General features: G+C 45.2%; 1 protein-coding gene across 3 annotated transcripts in view; it reads right to left on the bottom strand.

Annotated features, from left to right (window-relative positions):
• Positions 1–1123: 1123 nt before the first annotated feature.
• Positions 1124–19397, bottom strand: part of Diaph1 (diaphanous related formin 1) — a 95866-nt gene continuing 77592 nt past the window's right edge. For 2 of the 3 annotated variants that reach the window (XM_075968923.1, XM_075968924.1), the window contains 10 exons: positions 18826–18924; positions 14617–14711; positions 14221–14322; positions 13734–13973; positions 13501–13630; positions 12284–12408; positions 11574–11738; positions 11316–11451; positions 9471–9557; positions 1124–3029 (listed from right to left, as the gene is read on the bottom strand). In XM_075968923.1, the coding sequence (XP_075825038.1) occupies positions 2872–3029; positions 9471–9557; positions 11316–11451; positions 11574–11738; positions 12284–12408; positions 13501–13630; positions 13734–13973; positions 14221–14322; positions 14617–14711; positions 18826–18924 (1337 nt within the window). In that variant the 3' untranslated portion in view covers positions 1124–2871. Of the gene's footprint in view, positions 3030–5465; positions 5591–9470; positions 9558–11315; positions 11452–11573; positions 11739–12283; positions 12409–13500; positions 13631–13733; positions 13974–14220; positions 14323–14616; positions 14712–18825; positions 18925–19397 lie in introns of those variants that run through there. The other variant, XM_075968925.1, reaches the window with a different exon arrangement.

Here is a 19397-nt window from a genome sequence, read left to right as displayed (position 1 = left end):
GAGCCTATTCCTTTCTTCGTGGAGTCAAAGGAACTGCGCGAGATGGCCTTGAAACCCAGTCCCCACCTCCCTCTTCTCTGCGGCTTCTCCACTCCCCCTCTAGCTTCTAGCACTGCTAAATCCGATTCCCGGGTTGCTGCAGCTTGAGAAGGTGCGGGAGTCAGGAGGGTTGATCCAGAGAATGACAGAGACACAGGTTTTTAGGAGGGTCAGTGAGGGCATGTCTATCGAAGAGCCAGAAGAGCATTTTCTGGGCTTCCTCCCTTGGATTCCGGTTACCAGTTCTGCTGCCTCCTGATCTGTTGCCATGGAAACCAAACCTTCCTGGCGACTTTGACTTTGCGCGGGAAGGGTGGGTGGTGTGTGAGGTTGCTGAGAGAGCAGGGTTTTCTCAGAGCCTGGTGTTGGGGAGGGCGGGGTGCTAGGCGCCTGGGTTCTATTCCAGGCAATAAGCAGCTGTGGTTGGTCCTCTAATTGGTGTGTGGGCCCCCAAAGATGAGATGAAACACACAGCCTCTAGGGTTTAGAGGCAGGTAGCCACCCCCACACCTCCGGCCACTGCCACATGAGGGTAGCAGCTGCACAGGTCCAGGAGCTATTTAAAAGGTTTTTATTTCTAGTATAGGGCTGTCCAAAGGCCCACCCTGTCTATCATTGGCAGGCTCACTGTAAGGTGTCTTTGTGGGAGTTAAAACTTGCTTGGACAAGCCTAGCTTAGTGGCAAGTCCTCTGGTGTTTGGCCTGGGGCATCTGACCCAGGTTGGGCAGACTCAGCATCCCAATCTCGGGGTTGAGCCCCTCTAACTTGATGGGGGATGGAGGACATAGGTACTGGTCAGAAAACTGTGGCACCTGGAGATGCTGGGAAAGTGGGGAGTTGGAAATAAGATAAAAAACTAGGGCTCCAAGCCAAGGGGTCAAAGTGTGGGAAGAAGCTGTAAGTAAACGCGACAACAGCCCTGAGAGGGGGCCCTGGACTGCAGAAACCACATGCATTCATCATGCCCAAGCTCATGTCTGCTAGACCGGTTAGCTTTTGACTGGGAAACCACTGAAGAGATGCCCAGACTACTGTAGTGAAAAGAACTGGTCCAAAGTTTTACAAAGGAGGCTAAAAGGGAGGTTCTGTTTCAATGCTTTATTGACAGTTGGAAACAAATCCATCAAACTGGAGGTGATGACATCCCAGAAGCCCAAGAGGCAAGGAGTTTGCATTTTGTCCCCTCTACTTAAAAAAAAAAATTTTTAATTAAATGCATTTTAGCAAAAGTGATTAAAAAAGAAAAGGGTCAAAGCCCCAGATGTCAGCTAGCAAGGAGGTGGCTCAGGAAAGAACCAGACCCTGCACCAGTCTTCTTAGGAGTAGCCCAGGAGCTCTAGCAACCCGGACCATGCTCCCTGGCCACAAGGGCTGTACTGGCCGCCCTTGCATTTCCTAAACTCCCTCATGCTCTGGCAACTGGAATCCTGTGTCAAGCCTGGACAGTGTCTATCATTCCTTCTCGGTAGCCTCAGAGGGAAAGTGGAAGGGGCTAAAGGAGGACAAGAAAGTGACCCTAAGTCAGAGAATCTGAGCTTCCCGAGGTTTGGGCCTCAGTCTGACTTGTTGCTTCTACAGTCCAGGGTGGGGGGTGGGGAGGTACAACCCTGTGCTACTTCTTAGCATCCACTTAGCATCTGCACGTTTGGCTTGATAATTTAATACGTTCATGGAAAACACAGGATTGGAGCTCTTGCTATCCTATGGTGTGGCCCAGCCCAACCAGAGAAATGGTCTTGCCCCAGAACTGATGTTAGGGAAGGGTCTACCTTGGCCTCAGGGTTTAAGTCTTGAGGGATGGGGCCAACACCTAGACCATGTTCAGGACTGACCCCAGGAATATTTGAATCTACCATCAAAGCCTCTTTTATTATGAATGGGAAAGGGGACCAAAGTTATTTTTCCTTAAAAAATTTTTTTCATATAAAAATAGATCCATTTGCAAAACAAGTTCTCAGCCAGGAGGCTCCACCTCCCATATCCTTGGATGGAGGGGTGAGGTGTTGGGATGGTCACACTACAGCCCACACTCCAAATGAGATGCACCAGAGCTCTGGGGAAGGCATAGGGGAGGGGGCTCAGTTGCAGAGGGGAAGTGGGGGGAGAGCTGGCACAGAGGATCCAGGGAGGCAAGGGCACAAAGCACGGCAGCGGGCAGGGGGCGGGCCCCACACTGTCGCTATGCCCTAGCTACCTGCCTATGGCTCAGACCTGGGCCACAGTGGAACCAAGGAGAGTGGTTGAGACCCTTTGCCTGGGAGACTTCCCAGGAAAGTAGGGTAAGGGTGGGATCTGCTTCCTGCTTTTGCAGAAGCAGTTCCCAATGCCACAGCACGAGTAATAAATAACTGCCAGGAGGAAAAGCAGAGGTGCCAGCAGCGAAAGGATCTAGCCCAAAGCTTCACAAGTCCCATGCTGTTCTCAGGGCCAGAGAAACCACAAAAGAAAAGCACAAATCCAGCAAGATTGACCTAGGGGAAGGCCCACTAGAAAGTGGGGCTGAGAAAGCAGGCTGGGTTCTGTCTGAGACCAGGATCTCTGGATAACATGGAGGAGTCAGGATTAAGGCAGCACACATGGACCCTGCTTTGGTAATACCACAGCCAGGGTTGGCTGGGCTGGGCTCAGGCCACCCCTACACTGCCCTTTCCTTCTGGCCTCCAGGAAGCTGAAGCTGTGTGTGATGTTCAGAGAGCAGCAGGCCAGACAGAAAATCAGGATCAGGTGATGGAGTGGCCACTGCAGGGGATATTCCCTTGACCATTTAGGCACATGCTGCAGGTAGACAGTCTGGGCTTCACTTAGGAGCAGCAATGGCCATAGAGCCCAGCTTAGCTTGCACGGCCAACCAGCTCCTTGGCTTCTTCAAGGATTGTGGGGACGCCTTCACTTTTCTTGGACACCTTAGCAGGACCAGCAGCCATGGCATCATCCTTGGTCAGCTCCGAGGCTAGCAGAGATGTGACTGCACACCCAGCTTTCCTGTTGACTACAAGAGAAAACGTGAGATCCTGTCCACAGGTCTAGTTTCTAATCTCTTTACAACTTTACAGCAGGTGTTCAGTCAGAAGCCATGCAGTTGTAGTAGCTGCCTTGTCTGGTTCAGAAGTCTTTACAGCAGAGACTCCAGAGACTCAACGTAAAATGGACTCTGGTGGAAATATGAAGGCTTGAGGGGGGGCCTGGAGAGGTGGCTCAGAGGTTAAGAGCACTGACTGCTCTTCCAGAGGTCCTGAGTTCAATTCCCAGCAACCACATGATGGCTCACAACCATCTGTAATAAGATCTGGGGCTGGAGAGATGGCTCAGTGGTTAAGAGCATTGCCTGCTCTTCTCAAGGTCCTGAGTTCAATTCCCAGCAACCACATGGTGGCTCACAACCATCTGTAATGAGGTCTGGTGCCCTCTTCTGGCCTGCAGGCACATACGCAGACAGAATATTGTATACATAATAAATAAATTAAAAAAAAAACAGTGACTGTAATAAGATCTGGTGCCCTCTATTGGCCTACAGGATATATGTAGGCAGAATACTATATACATAATAAATAAATCTTTAAAAAAATATGAAGGCTTGGATACAAGCTAGACAAAATAGGACTTGAGGGGCTGGGGAAATGGCCCAGCAGTTAAGAGCACTGGCTGCTCTTGCAGAGGTCCTGGGTTTAGTTCCCAGCACCTGTATGGCAATTCACTATCATCTGTAACTTCAGTTCCAGAGGACCCAAAGCCCTTTTCAGGCCTCCATGGGCAACAGGCATACACGGGATACAACACACAGATGGTATGCAAATCACTCGTACACATAAAAAAGAACTGGGTTTAAGTGTTGGCTAAGTCACATATCAAGAGAAACAGAGTACTTGAAGCCCACTTTTCTCATTTAGGTTTGTTGGAATTAAGCATGTTAGTTAGAGCTTAGCACACAGGATTATTTTTCGAGGCACTCCAAAGAAAGCACGTGGGTAAGACTGAGGCAGCCTTCAGGCTCGTGAGGGTTTCCTGCAGGAGTGCAGCCACTGCCATCACATGCTCACCACACTCCCATGCACTTCAGCAACCGAAGCCCACACCTCTTCAAGGTGGACAACATACGTGTGCATGCACACGCGCACGCACACACACACACACACGGGTAAAATGGTAAAATGTATACCAGAGAATGCCAAGGATGACCAAGAAAGAAATCCTCGAAAGGAATCTTAGCCCAAGTCTCTCCTGCTCATTTATAAATCCATACTTGGGGCCCCAGTATCTTCAACAGGAAGACAGCTTCTTAGGACCATGCCCATCACATGACAACCATCTAGTTCCATGCTGTTTTAAGCAGCATGTAGACACTGCATATATATCGAGCAACCAGGGGTTTTAAAAGTCAGACATAAGATGCTATATTATATAAACTGATTCTTGCGAGTGCTCAACTTAAGAGAAAGTCACAGAGATAGAAGGCAGAACAACAGGAAAAGATTGCATGGTGGCTCACACATGCAATTTCAATACTTGGGAGGCTGAGGCAGGAGAATTCTTCGTTGAAGGCCGGCAAACCTAGAGGCTAGCCTTAGCTATGAGACCCTGTCTCAAAATTTCTAAGTAAGTGGGGCAGGAGGGAGAACTGTGGTTGGAATGTAAAATGAAATTTAAAACAATTAAAGTTTCTAAATAAGCAATTAGAGACGGAGAAACAAATACCCCTTGCTCCTACCAAAGTTTTTAACTTAAAATAATCCCAGCACTCAGGAGGCAGAGGCAGGCTGATCTCTGTATGGTTTGTACATGCACTGAACCACTGTTAGATACTCCAGAAAAATATGTACAACTTTTATACATAAGTTAAAAAGTAACTGCTAATGGATATGGGGTTTATTTTGGAGATGATGAAAAAATATTCTGAAATATAACAATGGTAACAGTTGCACAGTCTTGTGACAGTCCCCAAACTGTATACCTAAGAGTGGTGACATTAAAAAAAAAAAAAGCTGGGGTATGGTAGCCCATACCTTTAGTCTCAACACTTGGGAGTTTGAAGCAGGCAGATAGATCTCTGTGAGTTCTGGGCCAACCTAGTCTACATAGAGAGTTCCAGAAAAACCAGGGCTACACAGTGAGAGTGTATATATATATATATATATATATATATATATATATATATATATATATATGTATGTATAAAGACCCCTCCTGGGACCTAGGGAAAACTGGAGTGGAGAAAGCAATGGCTTCCTCAGAGAAGCAGCGACAAGTACAGCAGCACTCCCTAACAAAGGCTGCAGGACTGGGTCATGAGCAGGTAGAGTCCAGAGGGGTCACAAACAAGCTGTCTGCTTTGGATCAGCAAAAAGCTGTAAGTAGGCAGAAGCCAAACCAAGTAAAGAGCCCAAGCCTTGTCCAGGACTGGCAGTCTCAGAGCAGAGCCATGACCCAAAGCAAGCTACTGTTTTTACACACACAGAAGCTGCCTACAGGGCAGGGAACACACGATCCGCCCACAGATTACCAACTTAGAGGGCTCCTCCTCCTCCTCCTCCTCCCAAGGGCTCAAAGGGTTGTCTACCAAGAGGAGAAAGAACAGTAAAAATCCTGCTGACAGCACATGGGGGTATCTGGGTAGAGATCACAGGTGCGTATATGTGTAAGAGACCTACACCCTCAGGGGCTTCACCAAGTTAGATGGATGTTGGGTTGTGAAAACAAACCATCGCCTCAGTAACTGATGTATGAGGATAAGTGTGTGCTTTCCCTACGTTCTTAGTCTCTCCTCTTATGTGCTTCTTTAACACTCTTTTCGGAAGCACTCAATTCTCCAGGATCCCACTGTCATGCCCAGAAAAATGGTGGTTCAATATCTCTTCACTGCAACTACATATGTGTATGTATACACATGTGCACATCCATCTAACTCTACTGGGTGAACTGAAGCATCTGCCGACTCTAATACCTGCCGTGGAGTAAGCAACACAGAAGCTAGAGTTCCAGGACAGCAAGCCCTAAACTGCTGCTTTCTTTGGCTGTTTCCTTTAAGATTCTCTGTTGTACTTTAATTCAACAGTCTTAGGATATTTCTATACTCACTAGATTTTTGATTCATTACATGTGTCCTAAGAACCACGAAGAAAACAGCACAATTTCCTTTTTCTGCCTTAAAAGTAGGTACACTAGGGATGGACATGAAGTGGTCCAAGGTTAAGAATGAGAAAGTTCTTGTTTTAACTGATAAAAACAAGGGAACCCCAGCATCCCAACTTTTAATCTATCTCTAGGGTCACTATTATGCTAAGCAGACTAAACAATCAGGAAAATTGACTTCCTCCGTCTGTAAGACTACCCAGTCCTTACAGCAGCCATAGAACCAGATCAGTGTTTGACTATGAAGTATCTGGGACAATTACTAACTAGGATAATGGACCCACAGATTTGGGTATAGAGGTGGAGTATGAGAAAATAGTCAAAGCTAGAATCATAGAAGGTAAGGATAAACAAACACATAAATAAAACCTGCTAAGTAATACTAAGAGCACAACTCAATTAGAAAAAGTGCAATGGTTCAGGAAAAAAATCCTGAGACTCCAGCTATGAACTACCACTAAAGAGGAAGTGTTCGTGTTAATAGGCTTCCTTGGGGAAGAGGAAACTGGGACAGATGGGACAGTCATTATTATCCTAATAACTCATCATTGTCTGAAACCATACTAATTATACCTCTTGTCCTATTTTTACAAAATTGGGGAGAGTAAGGATACAGGAACACTCTTCCCAGACAAGGGGGTCATCAGAAAATCTCCCTGGCATAATTTTACCATTCCCAGAACTCTCTTTGTAATATCCTATGCCAGAGTTTTCTGGCCCAAAAAGAGGTCACTGTCATTTCCTGTCCAATAATGCAGGCTTAGTAGAGAAGAGCCCTGGACTTGGATTCACAAAAGCTGGATACAGTTCTGGTTTAGGATCTTAATTTTTTACCCCCTGTGTAGCCCTGGCTGTCCTGGAACTGGCTCTGTAGATCAGGCTGGTCTTGCACATTCACTCCCACCTCTGAGCAGGGTGGATACTAGTCAATAGGAAGGTCTTTAGTCCCTCAAGGCTCTAACACAGACCTCGATTAGCATAAGCAGAGCTTATACTAATCTGGGAGACAGCAGAGACTTCAGAAAAATAGATTTCTTTCTTGACTTTCATTCTAGTATGTAAGTGGCCTACGTACAATTCTGGCTTAGAGATAAAGTTGAGTCATTAAAACCACAAGCTGACTCAATCACAGCTGGAAATAGGAGCTGTAATACAATCACAAGGATTCTTCCCCTTGACACTCAAGCCATTGTTCTCCCACACCCTTCAGACCACGGCAATTGACATGGTACTTTTAATGAACCAGCCCTGATAGTAACACTCCTCTTCCAAGTCCTCAATGGGTCTTTGTGTAGGGTCACTTCTTCATGTCTCTGGAGACTGGAAGATTTTAACATTCCTGGAGGCTCTAGGGAAAAATTTAGTGTCTTTGAATAGAGACAGCTGCCTCTGGGAAAGGGAAAGACTGTAAGGCAGATAAGCCTGACAGTTTTCTGGTTCTTTGGCTCTCAGCCCTTGTCATGAGCAGTGCTTCTCAACCTGTGGGTCTTAACCCATTGGCAGATATCCTGCACGTCAATATTTACACTACGATTCAATAACAGTGATTTGGGATTTCCCTCTGTATGCCGTGATTACCAATGATAAATAAAGAGACTGCTTTGGGCCTATAGCAGAGCTATAGGGAAATAGAGCCAGGTGGGGAAAACTAAACAGAATGTGGAGAGAGAAGCCATGGAGCCACCACCAGAGACAGACGCTGGGAACTTTACCGGTTAAGCCACTGCCATGTGGCGATACACAGATTAATGGAAAGGGGTTAAATTAAGATGTAAGAGTTAGCTAATAAGAAGCTAGAACTAATGGGCCAAGCAGTGATTTAAATAATATGGTTTCTGTGTGATTATTTTGGGGCTAAGTGGCTTGGAACAAAACAAGCGGCCTCCTCCCCTACCTAACAGTAGCAAAACTGCAGCTATAAAGTAGCAACAAAATAATTTCAGGATTGGTGAGGTCAACATAACACGAGGAACCATGTTAAAGGGTTGCAACATTAGGAAGCTTGAGAACTGCCGGTCATGGGGACAGTCAAGAGGTAGCCAGACAAAGAGCAGAGCAGCTAGGTCCAGCAGTCCTGGAGGGAGCTTGCGACCCCTGGGACCTCTGTGCTTTGAGAATGGGGCCTTCAAAACTCCAGTCTTTCTATTTGAAGAAAAGATCCTAATCCTTGGTAAGACACTCTGAGCCACTTTCTGTTATGCCTGATGCAAGGCCACACCCTTTAGATGACGTGAGAGTACCCAAGTCTAAAAATCTCACAGTATAAGTAGGAGTGTTTTAGAGGGTCTCCCAGATGTTTGGTAATCTTAGTAAACCAGATCAGAAAGATAAGATTACAAGCTGAAGCAGATATAAACTATGCAGTCCTTGTTTTCAACTTCTTTTGATTTTAGTATTTCCGGTAAGTCCCCTAGAATTGTCTTTCTAACTGGGAGATAGTACTCTGACTAAAATCAGGTACTCTACTGAAAAGGTAGTTCTGAAAAAATCTTTTTCTCTACAAGCAAGTCCTGGTTTTTCACTAGGAAAGCAGCAGAGAATGGGGCATCCCCAGCAGAGGGAAGTCACTGATGCCTGGCTGCTTATACAGGAAGCATCTGGGTCTCTAGTACAATTCCTCAGGAAAAGGCTTAGAAGGGAATTCCCCACCAAAGTCTGAAGCAGGCTGGGCTTAGTTAAGAGGCTCATGGAGACAGCACAGTGAGATGCATGGTACTTTTGATGGGCAGGAAACAGTGCTGTGAGAACCTCTATGAAAACTAAATACCCAAAGAGTTGCTGTTAGCTGTACTCTCCACACAAAGGCCTATCTGTAAAACTGCAAGTCCTAACCAGAGTTCTAAGCCCTTCCTTCATACCCGCTTCTCCTTCTGAGACCACTGGAGCTAGGACACTGAATTTATACAGGCTAGTATAATCTGCTAGGGTCCTCCTTCCAGGTCTGTCAGCACTGGAGGTCCAGAACCATCACTGTTATCTATCCATCTTCTCTCTACAGCAGTTTCCAAGTGAAGCTCATAGCAAATGTGTCTACAGAGTAGCCAGCAAATGGGGGCCAGGCTTTAACTTTGCCAAGGATGCTTCTGCAGTGCTCTTACCCTTTGACAGAAAGAAGCTATCATACATCTAGGCCTCCAAAGGGTCCTAGTGAGGACTTCCTCATGTGGAAGGAAGAGGCCTGGATAATCCATTCTTAGTGCACAGAAATGGGAAGTTTCTAACCCCTCGAGTATCACTAACATGACCAGGAGCAGAGGCCCCACACCCCCTCCAATACCCAATTGGGTTCCATTTGTTTACTTACCTTGACGGGGCCCTCTCTTTCGTCGGAATGCTGCCCCCGACTGCAGAGCTTCCAGAAGACTGTCCATCACACCCGTCTCATCTCCCTCTGTCATGGACAAAGACAGAGGTGTAAATTCTTCAGCCAGACCAGCATAGCAAACACCAAGCTGCACATGAAGTGAATGGCTGCTGAATGGCTGTCCCTCCCCCACACTGGCTGGCAGCTCAAAACAGACAGGTTCACCCTCTCGGGTTTACTGTGTGTGTGTGTGTGTGTGTGTGTGTGTGTGTGTGTGTGTGTGTGTGTGTGTCTGAGAGTGCCTGAAAACGCACTGCTCACTAGGCAAACCCTGGGGCACTTATGGCAGTGCCACCCCACTCACACTAATCAGGACCAGCAGACTCCTAGGACTGTCTAACCTGAGTAAGCAGAGACCACAGCTATGACAGGCAAGGTGACCATGCCTATATTCCCAGTACTTGGGAGGTGGAAACAGGAAGAGGAAGTTCGAGGCTAGCCCAGGCTACATAGGAAGTACTGTGTGTGTGGGGAGGGGGGAGGGGGTGCAAAGCAACTGTTGTAACTATTATCAGTCCCAGTATCTGCATGAACCACTGAGGGCTTAGGCTTCAGAGGAGGGTTAAAGGAAGAGAGCCCACTGGTCAAGACTGTATTTCACACAACTACTGCTTATAGTGATTGTATCTTTGTTGAAGACAGCTCTGCATGTAAAAGCTGAAAGTAGCCTGGCTGGAATGCAAAGAGTTAATGTAGAATCCCAGTTCTAGCCAGGCTCAGTTTCCATGGTAACAGCTCAGAATAGTGAAATCTGAAACTGAAATCCCAAGGAGCTGGTTGGCTACTAGCTAAAGACTGGGGCTCATTACTGTCTGCGCCACCTGCTGTCTGAACATCATCAGTGCAGCTGACCTACATTCAATTCCATTTGCACTCAGACTAGGGTAAGGTCCACTACGCCACCTGCTGGCTGGGCCCTTATCCCATATGCTATTTGGGACTCCACCTTGCTCCCATTACATCCTATTCAATAAAGAAGTGGAAAAGTCCTGGAGGCCCAGGGAAAATAGGGAGGGAAATGATGGATGCTTGGTATAAATTTTAACATCGTTAGGGGAACAAAGTTGTTGGCTTAAATACAACTGAGTTAAGGTAAAGGAACTACCCTGAAGGTCTCCGGACTTGTTAGCTAACCACCTTGTTAGTCTCTACTGTTTGTGTTCAGCAAGTTTTTAAGACTTGTCAGCCCCACAAAGCCCTCACTCCAGAGGCTCGCTGCCCTTCAGATCAGCCAGGGCCATGTGTTACATATGCTGCATTTACTATGTTTCCGCTGCCCACAGGAGTAGCGGGGGGCAGGGAATCCTCCACAGGAAAGAAGCAGAGACAGGAAACAGAGGGCCAGTAATTGAGACCATATGCTCAAACAAAGACATGCTTCTGGTGGAGAAAGAGGGTGGCCAGCTTTTCACCCCCTTCCAGAAGTTCAGTCCATTTATGGTCTTTCAGATGTGCATACAATATGTTAAGAGGTAATAGGAACACCGTACTGGTGAAGTAAGGAGAAAGAAGAGCTACTACAAGATGGGAGGAATCAGACAAAGATTTCGGAAATCCAAAACATTTAACAGCAGGAATGAGAACAGGTCAGGAAACATTTTGGACAGGCAGAAGCACAAAGTACGTGGGACAGCAATTCCCAAATCACAAGGGCAATGAGACATAATCCAAGAGCCCGCAAAGGAGAGGAAAAAATAAAACATGTTAAAATCCAGCACCAGGAAGCTGGAGGTAGCTCTAGGTTCTGGACAGAGACGCCGGCCGGAAACCCCTTCACATTCCCACCTGCATTCATGTCGATGAGCTGCTCTCGCTTCTGCTGCTTCTCTAGTCGCTCTTTCTCTGCCTTCTCCTTGGCTAGTTTTGCTCTCCGCATCTTTTCTTCAGTTTCCCGGCGCTTCTGATTCTCCTTGACTGCTTGCTGAAGCACAGAGTGGGGGAGACACAGACAAACAAAACCAGATGGAGGATATGTGGGCACGTGTAAACCCACCAATAACCATCAGGAACCCAATGAAAAATTAGCAGTTCACCCATACTCACCAAAAACATATTCCTAAAGTTGTGCAGATCCATAAAGAATTCTTCCACAGACAATTTCTTAGGGTCAAAGACGAAGTAGTCGCCTAGCTCCTTATACAGAGTCTCCATGTTGGAGTGCATCATCTGCAGCTTGTTATACTGCTCCTGTGCATCCTTCACAAAGCTGTGCAGCCAGGGAGTAAAGGACCAAGACCAAGAGCAGAGCCAGGCAGAAGCACTCAAAGATGTAGAATGGGCTGTGCAGTGAACACCATATAGTACTGCTCACGACGGAGAACAGAAGCATTCTAAATATGCAGAGTGACAAACCATAAGCTATGGCTTACCTATATAATACAAGCTGCATAGACTACTACAGACACAAGGCTGAGACAAATGCAGAAAAAAATACATGATGCAGTTTCTATGTAAAATAAACAACGAGTTGTCAATCAGAAAGTGGCAGTGCTTGGCTCTGTAAAGGGTGTGTCTGGAACAGGGGCTTTTAGTGAAGGTGGGTAGGTTTATAACATGAATGGAACACAGAGTAGGCACTCAGGGATCTGTAGTTTATCAGCAAGGTTTGCATTCCCTTCTATATTAAGTTTACAAATTGTGTATTTAGTAGAAAGAAAAAATTCAAACGTGAAAACTAAATATTGCTATCAGCTATCCCACTCCCCAGAGGAGACTTTCCCTTCCTAGGGATTCAAGTCCTCCAGAAAGGATATAGTCATTTTCTCAACAAACTTGTCCTTTTCATCTGTGGCAGCTGGGAAATTCTGAACATCACGTTCCACATCCGCGATCTGTTTCTTCATCTGATCTAAGTTCTTCTGCAAGTTCTCAGCAGAAACTACAGGAGAGAAACAGAAGGACTTGCTGACCATCACAGCCTCTCTTAGCCTCACCTTGCAGTCACCCAGATTAGGTACTTCCCTTTCTTATCTATGCATGCTCCTCTAGCCTACACATGCTCCTTTCTCTGAGTCACACGCTGGTTTTGATCTTTGCAATAAAAGCAGAGAATATTTGCTAACTGAACTTCCAACTTTCATACACTGTACAATACTAACAGAAGCAGACTTCATAACATTTTTAAAGAACCCATGGGTCCCCCATTGGTCTCATTTGTTTCAGGTAACAGGTGTTCAGAAGCGGACATAGGTAGGAACCCAGAAGCAGGGTAGACATCTGTCCCATTTTAACCCGGTGTTTTGTCTAGTTCCAGACAATGGGACCCTCTGCTTATTAGTCCAGTCTGTCTTTCAGAATGACAAAAGCTGTGGACCTAGACTGAAAGCTGCCTTCCAGCATCTGTGCATATGCATGTAGTATTCAAAGGCGGAAAAAAAAAACCCTTCCACTGGTACATAGGCTGTCTTCAGCCTCACACTCCTCCCTGTACCTTAGACACCTTAAATACCTAAACTCTCCTTTATTCTTACTTAAACTGATTTAAAGTCTGCAGTGCCCTATTTCTTTCCCCATATAAAGACATTTAGGCCACAGAACCACCTTTTCTTTTTTTCTTTTTCTTTTTTTTTTTTTTTTTTTTTTTTTGGTTTTTTGAGACAGGGTTTCTCTGTAGCTTTAGAGCCTGTCCTGGAACTAGCTCTTGTAGACCAGGCTGGCCTAGAACTTACAGAGATCCACCTGCTTCTGCCTCCCAAGTACTGGGATTAAAGGTCTGCGTCACCACTGCCCAGCCAGAACCACCTTTTAAGAAAAATTTTCAAATTATATTTATCTGTGCATTTTGAGTGGTGTGTGTGTGTGTGTCTGTGCTTGGGTGAGAGGACCACTTGTGAGAGTTTTTTTTGTTCCTTCTAATATGTTGGTCCCAGTGACTGAATTCAGGTTGGAAGGCTTAGCAACAAGCATCTTTACCTACTGAGCCATCTTGCTGGCCCAGAAGCACCTTCTAGCTTTCCCTACACTGCCTTACCTCGGCTGGCTTTCTCCACATGGGCAAGTTCATCAGGAAACTTGAGGACATCAGGGTAGTCATTCTCACATAGCTCAGCCAAGAAATGCAACAATGTCATCTTCTGATCTGTAGACTTGGTGTCTCGGAGCTTGGGGTGAGAGGAGAAATCATTACTTGTCCCAAATCACCTTAGGCCAATACTGGGCTCCAGTAGCCTTCCCTCTGTCATCCTATCTAACCCCATGGTTTACCTTACAGAGGAAGCTGATATTGAAGCCAAAAGCACCAGCATTCCTGGAGCCAGCATTCATATAGTTTCCAACAAGCAGAGTGATCTCCAGGAGGTTGGAGAAGTTCTCACTCTTTCGCAGCTCCTCACATGCAGCAGTGACAGACACGATCTCTGGCTTGATATTCTCAACTTGCTCACTGAATTGTAGCTTGAAGAGGATGGCATTGAGGCGAGGTCGAAGACGGGGCACTGTGCCCATCTAGTGAGGAAGGCAAGAAGTTCCATTATGGAGCTAATGGAGAAGAGACACTAAAGATACAGGCTGAGCCTCCTCTGGGAGATTGTAGCTCCAGAGCAAGGAGGTGGAATGGGGGGAAGACATAGAGAAATTGAGTTGACTAAAAGATTCAAATCAGATCAGAAGCAAAGATCAAGTGACCAGTCTGGTCTCCAGAGGGAAGGGAATAAGGAATTGGAAAGAGTTGACTGCTACAGGCCTCACTCACCACCACGCCAAACTGCTCTGACTCAGCCAGATCATCATACTCGTCCTTCAGTTCAGAGAGCATTTTTAACTGTTCTGGTTCTGGCATCTGTTTAATGAGGTTCTGGAAAAGAAAGTAAATGCGATGTGGGGTGAGCTGATAGCCTGAGTATCGTGACTGTGAACAGGTTCCATACTCTGGCCAGGGATAATGAAGGAAGCATGGGGTGGGGCAGCTTGTGAGATGGAGGGGTTCCTGAATCTGCTGAGGTACCGGCCCACAAGGGAGGGACACAGCAGCTTCGTCGGCCAGCACTGAGTCAAAACTGCTCAAAGAAGCTCCCACTCAACAAGCTAGGTGACGAGGCTGTGTACAGCTCTGCAGAGCCAGCTCTGACACAACAGCCTTGTTGCTTACCTGGATCATAGATTCGGTGAGAACAGCCTCATTCACCTCCAGGATAACATTCTTAATTTCTTGATAGGGCATGCGGAAGGAACCCAAAAAGATTGCTGCCAGAGAATGAGACAGAAAGACGGGTTCCTCTCCATTCCAGACTGTCCTGAAGACCACTGGGTCTAGGTAGTTGAAATCCACGTCCGAGCCCTGTGCTCGAGCTTCTACTGTCACCCACTCCTACACACAAGCCACACCATGCCATGCAGTAGCTCTACTGCTCAGACGTTCAACAAACACCATGCCTGGGATCACAGAACTCTCAAAAACACCCACCTCCTGGTTTAGAAACCTTCTCCCACAAAGCTGCCACTGCCTTGACCTGTTCATTCTTAAAACAGTCAAGTACCACTCCTGAGAAGCACACCATGTCCTTCAGTTCCCTCATGTTCTAATTTGACTCCTCAGTTTTATCAAGAGTCCTCTCTTGGGGCTGGAGAGGTTCAGTGGTTAAGAGCACTGGCGGCTCTTACAGAGGACCTGGGTTGGTTCTCAGCCATCCACAGAGCAGCTCAAAACCACCTGTAATACTAGTTCATATAGAGCCAGCATTCTCTTCAGGTCTTCTCAGGCTCTAGGTACACATACATGCATGTAGACCAAAACACTTACACTTATCAAGTCTATAAAAGCAGCTCTTTCACCGGATGGTGGTGGTATACACCTTTAATCCCAGCACTTGGGAGGCAGAGGCAGGCGGATCTCTGTGAGTTCGTGGCCAGCCTGCTCTACAGAGTGAGTTCCATCACAGCCAGGACTATTACACAGAGAAACCCTTTCTTGAAACCAATCCCCCTGCTTAAAAAAACAAAACAAAACAAAACAAAAAACAGCTCTTTCTCTTGACTACTAACTCCAGTTTCTCTATCTGACCCTATCAGCCCTGGCTGTCCTTGAACTCACTCTGTAGATCAGCTTGGTCTTAAACCCAGAGATCTGCCTGAGTGCTGAGATTAAAGGTGTGTGTTACCATAGCAGCTCTTAAGGTGACCCTAACATCCTTTTCCTTCATCATATGCAGCCAAGTCTATCTTAAAAAAAAATCTTCTTTGACTCAATGTTCCCTTCTATTATCAACATATGTTTTCTCTCCTTTACATTCTGAAAACACATTACTATTTCTTCAGTATTAGAACTTTCACCTATTATATCCTCACAAAGCCAATGAAAAGTCAGCACGCAGTGAGTGCACTCTATAAAAGGTCCTATCTTGTCATCCCTGACTCAAATCTACTAGCCACTCTGTTCTTGGTGAACTTGCCTCACTCAGCTTCCACATTTGCTCAGGTGTCATTGTTCTTCACCTCCCCAGCACCAGGAACTCTGTCTTTCTGCCTTGCCTTTTCATCCTCGTTACCTTAGTCTTAGGTCCTGACCATCTCATTAGTTTAAAACAGCTCGTCTTCCTTCCTACTCTTCTCCTACTTGGAAACTGAGCCTGAAAATCACTTGCTAAAGCAGTCTTCCCAAAGCCAACAGAAGGCTGCAACAGCCTGATTAAAATCTCCTCAGCAATTCCTACGCTGTAATGCCCTGCAGTTCTTTTTAAAAAAAAAATTAAATATTTTTATTTTATTTAATATTAATTAAATATAAATATTTTATTTAATATTATTTATTTTTAAATATTAAATAAAGCCTATTTAGTAATATGCTTTATTTAACTTTATTTTATGTGCATTGGTGTGAAGGTGTCAGATCCCCTGCAACTGGATCTTCAGTTGTGAGTTGCTATGTGGGTGCTGGGAATTGAACCTGGGTTCTCTGGAAGAGAGTCCAGCTCCAAATGACCTGCAGTTCTGACAGCACCCAGTCCTCTCACCCTCCCGAAGTGAGCTAGCTCTTCCCTTAACTCCTAGACAGGTCTTCAACCCACTTTAAACAGCACCTTCTTGAAAACATTCTCAGTCTTCCCTTCAACACTTATCATGTGGCGTGAAGCCTTCTTGCTAGCGCATGCCTAGGTATTCTAACATACTTTTATGGCGGCAGCCACCTTCAGCCATTGTTTTGTTTTCCTGTCTCCACCAGACATATAAGTCAAGAGGACAGAGATTGTCTGACTTAGCTTTGTATTTATAGGATGAAATAGGCACTTCTGCCTTCTAGACTCTTCAACTCTAAAACAATCTAATTGTATGCCCTCCTCCCCTAGTTCTGAGGAACTGAAACAGGGCCTAGGATGTGCTAGGCTAACATTCTACTGCTAACAACACCTCAACCCCTCAAATTCCTTGGCTTTTTTTCCTTTCACTTTGCAGAGTGAACATAGATTTATTAAGAAGTGAGAAAGAACTCACACAAATGGGAGGGGTCATAAAGGAGAAATAATGACCCAATTCCTTTCTAAACTATTTCCCATTTTACTATCATTCCATTGAGAACAATAATGTACTAATGTCTTTCTTCTATCATTTTCTAAAATAACAATCACTCGTGCTTTATGTTCCTAGACACACTCTTAGGAACAAAAATTAACATTACTTTAGTCTCTATAAAAAAACATCACTAACTTGACAGTGGTGGAGCATGTCTTTAATCCTAGCACTCAGGAGGCAGAGGCAGGTGGATCTCTGAGTTTGAGACCAGCCTAATCTAGAGAACGAGTTCCAGGACAGTCAGGGCTATACAGAGAAACACCCTGCCTCAAAAAACCAAATCAAACCAACAAACCAACCAACCAAACAAAGCGGGGGGATGAGGGGGATGGGGACATCACAACAGACTTTCACTAGGTTATATGATCAAGCATAATATAAAAACTATGCTTGCTTTTGAAGCATATACTACAACTGGAATGATCAGCATGGTCCTGTATAAGAAGGACATGCACATTTATGGAGCATTACTTAATTTTTTTAGTGCAAAATTTTTGGTTTTTGAGATAGGGTTTCTCTGTGTAGCCCTGGATGTCTTGGAACTTGCTCTGTAGACCAGGCTGGCATCGAAATCTTAGAGGTCCACCTGCCTCTGCCTCCACCTCCACAGTAAAGAAAAAAATACACACACACACACACACACACACACACACACACACACACACACACACTTATTATCTTAAACTACATCACTCTGAATACCTATGGGTATGTGTACTAGTTTGGGTGATTTTGGACAAGTCATAACATCTGAACTTTAGTTTTCTCATGTGGAAAAATAAACAGTAATATAAGATTATGAATAAGCTTATGGAATATATACTCCTTCATTTATACAACACATGACTAGCATGTACGTAATAGAGTAGAGCCTATCACATGCCAGACTCTCAAATATTAGTTGGCAAAAAAATTAGTATCTATTACTCAGCATAAAGGAGGTACAGACTGATGGCTGAAATGAACAAGAAGGATAACACTGATCCTAACCACAAGTCAGGCAGTAACTATGTCACCTTGTGTGACATGCTGGAGTGAACGTGGGGAAGGCTCTCCAAGTGTAGAAGGCCCTTCGACCTCAGTTTTCTCACTGACTGCAGCTCTCAGTCCAGGGGCAGAAGAAATATGGTGGCATATGCTTAATTTTCTGGGGTTACTGATCCTCCTCTGACAGTACAAGATTTACCTCACTCATTCTAAATGTAATCATTTTAGTGAACTGAAGTCACAACAGCAGCTGCATTCCTTATCAACAAGCACAAGGAGATGCACTGAGGCTGCGACCCTGCGGGAGATTTCCTATGGACGCAAGGGAAAGAAGAACGCTAAGAAGTTTGCCAGGCGTGATGCTGTCCACCTAAAACCCCAGCACTCCGAGGCTGAAGTATAAGGATTATCAGTTCAAGGACAGCCAAGTTATACAGCAAGACCCCATCTCAGTCCCTCCCCAACCCTCAGTAAAATAAAATAAAAAGGAAACTGAGGTTAAAACCTGAGTCCTGTGTCCTCTTAGCTCTATAACTAGATACAACTCTAAAACCTTGACCTGCTTGACATAAAGCTGAAACCTTGTCAACACTGCAGTGCTACTGAAGGATTTGCCGAGATACTCAAGCCTCACTGTGCTCTGCCTGGCACAGAGCAGGTACTCATCAAGAGGTGATTCACTCGAAGGGACCTTAGACTCAGAGAAATTATGTTCTTACAGGAACACCTTTGTGGGACAATATTATATGGGCACCGGACCCTGACACACCTTCACAATATTGCTGGAATCATAAGAATTACTCACAGAGATTCTGGGATGTCTTTGAGTCCAACACTTTTAGCTCTTTTACTTTTTTCTTTTGCACAGATTTCTTTTCTTCTCCACCTTCTTGATCCTTCTTGGCTAGCGAGGGAAATTAGAAAAATACCATTAGGGATACACCATCTCTGTGTGTTACTGAATTACAACTGTCCTGGCAGAATGGCCTTCACTCCTATCTCTCTATTGTATTCCTTCAAGACTAATCTCATCAGCCACTCTTCTATTGCTAAATGAACTCACAAGAATAACTCCTTTTCATTCTGCAATAGTCATCCATAATACTTTCCTTCTTAAGTAGAATCTACCTACAGAACATCAAACAGACTGGATCAAAAAAGTGCCCTCAATTCAAGAATGGATAAGGAAAATGTGGTACATTAACAAAATGGAGTACTACACAGCAGAAAAAAATAACACCTTGAAATTTGCAGGCAATGGATGGAGCTAGAAAACATCACTTTGAGTAAGGTAACCTAGCCCCAGAAAGACAATTATCACATGTACTCACTTATAAGTGGTTTTTAAACACAAGGCAAAGAAAACCAGCCTACAAA

The sequence above is a fragment of the Microtus pennsylvanicus genome, chromosome 4, assembly GCF_037038515.1.
Source record: "Microtus pennsylvanicus isolate mMicPen1 chromosome 4, mMicPen1.hap1, whole genome shotgun sequence".
NCBI lineage: Eukaryota > Metazoa > Chordata > Mammalia > Rodentia > Cricetidae > Microtus > Microtus pennsylvanicus.
This window is presented reverse-complemented; position numbering and strand designations above follow the sequence as displayed.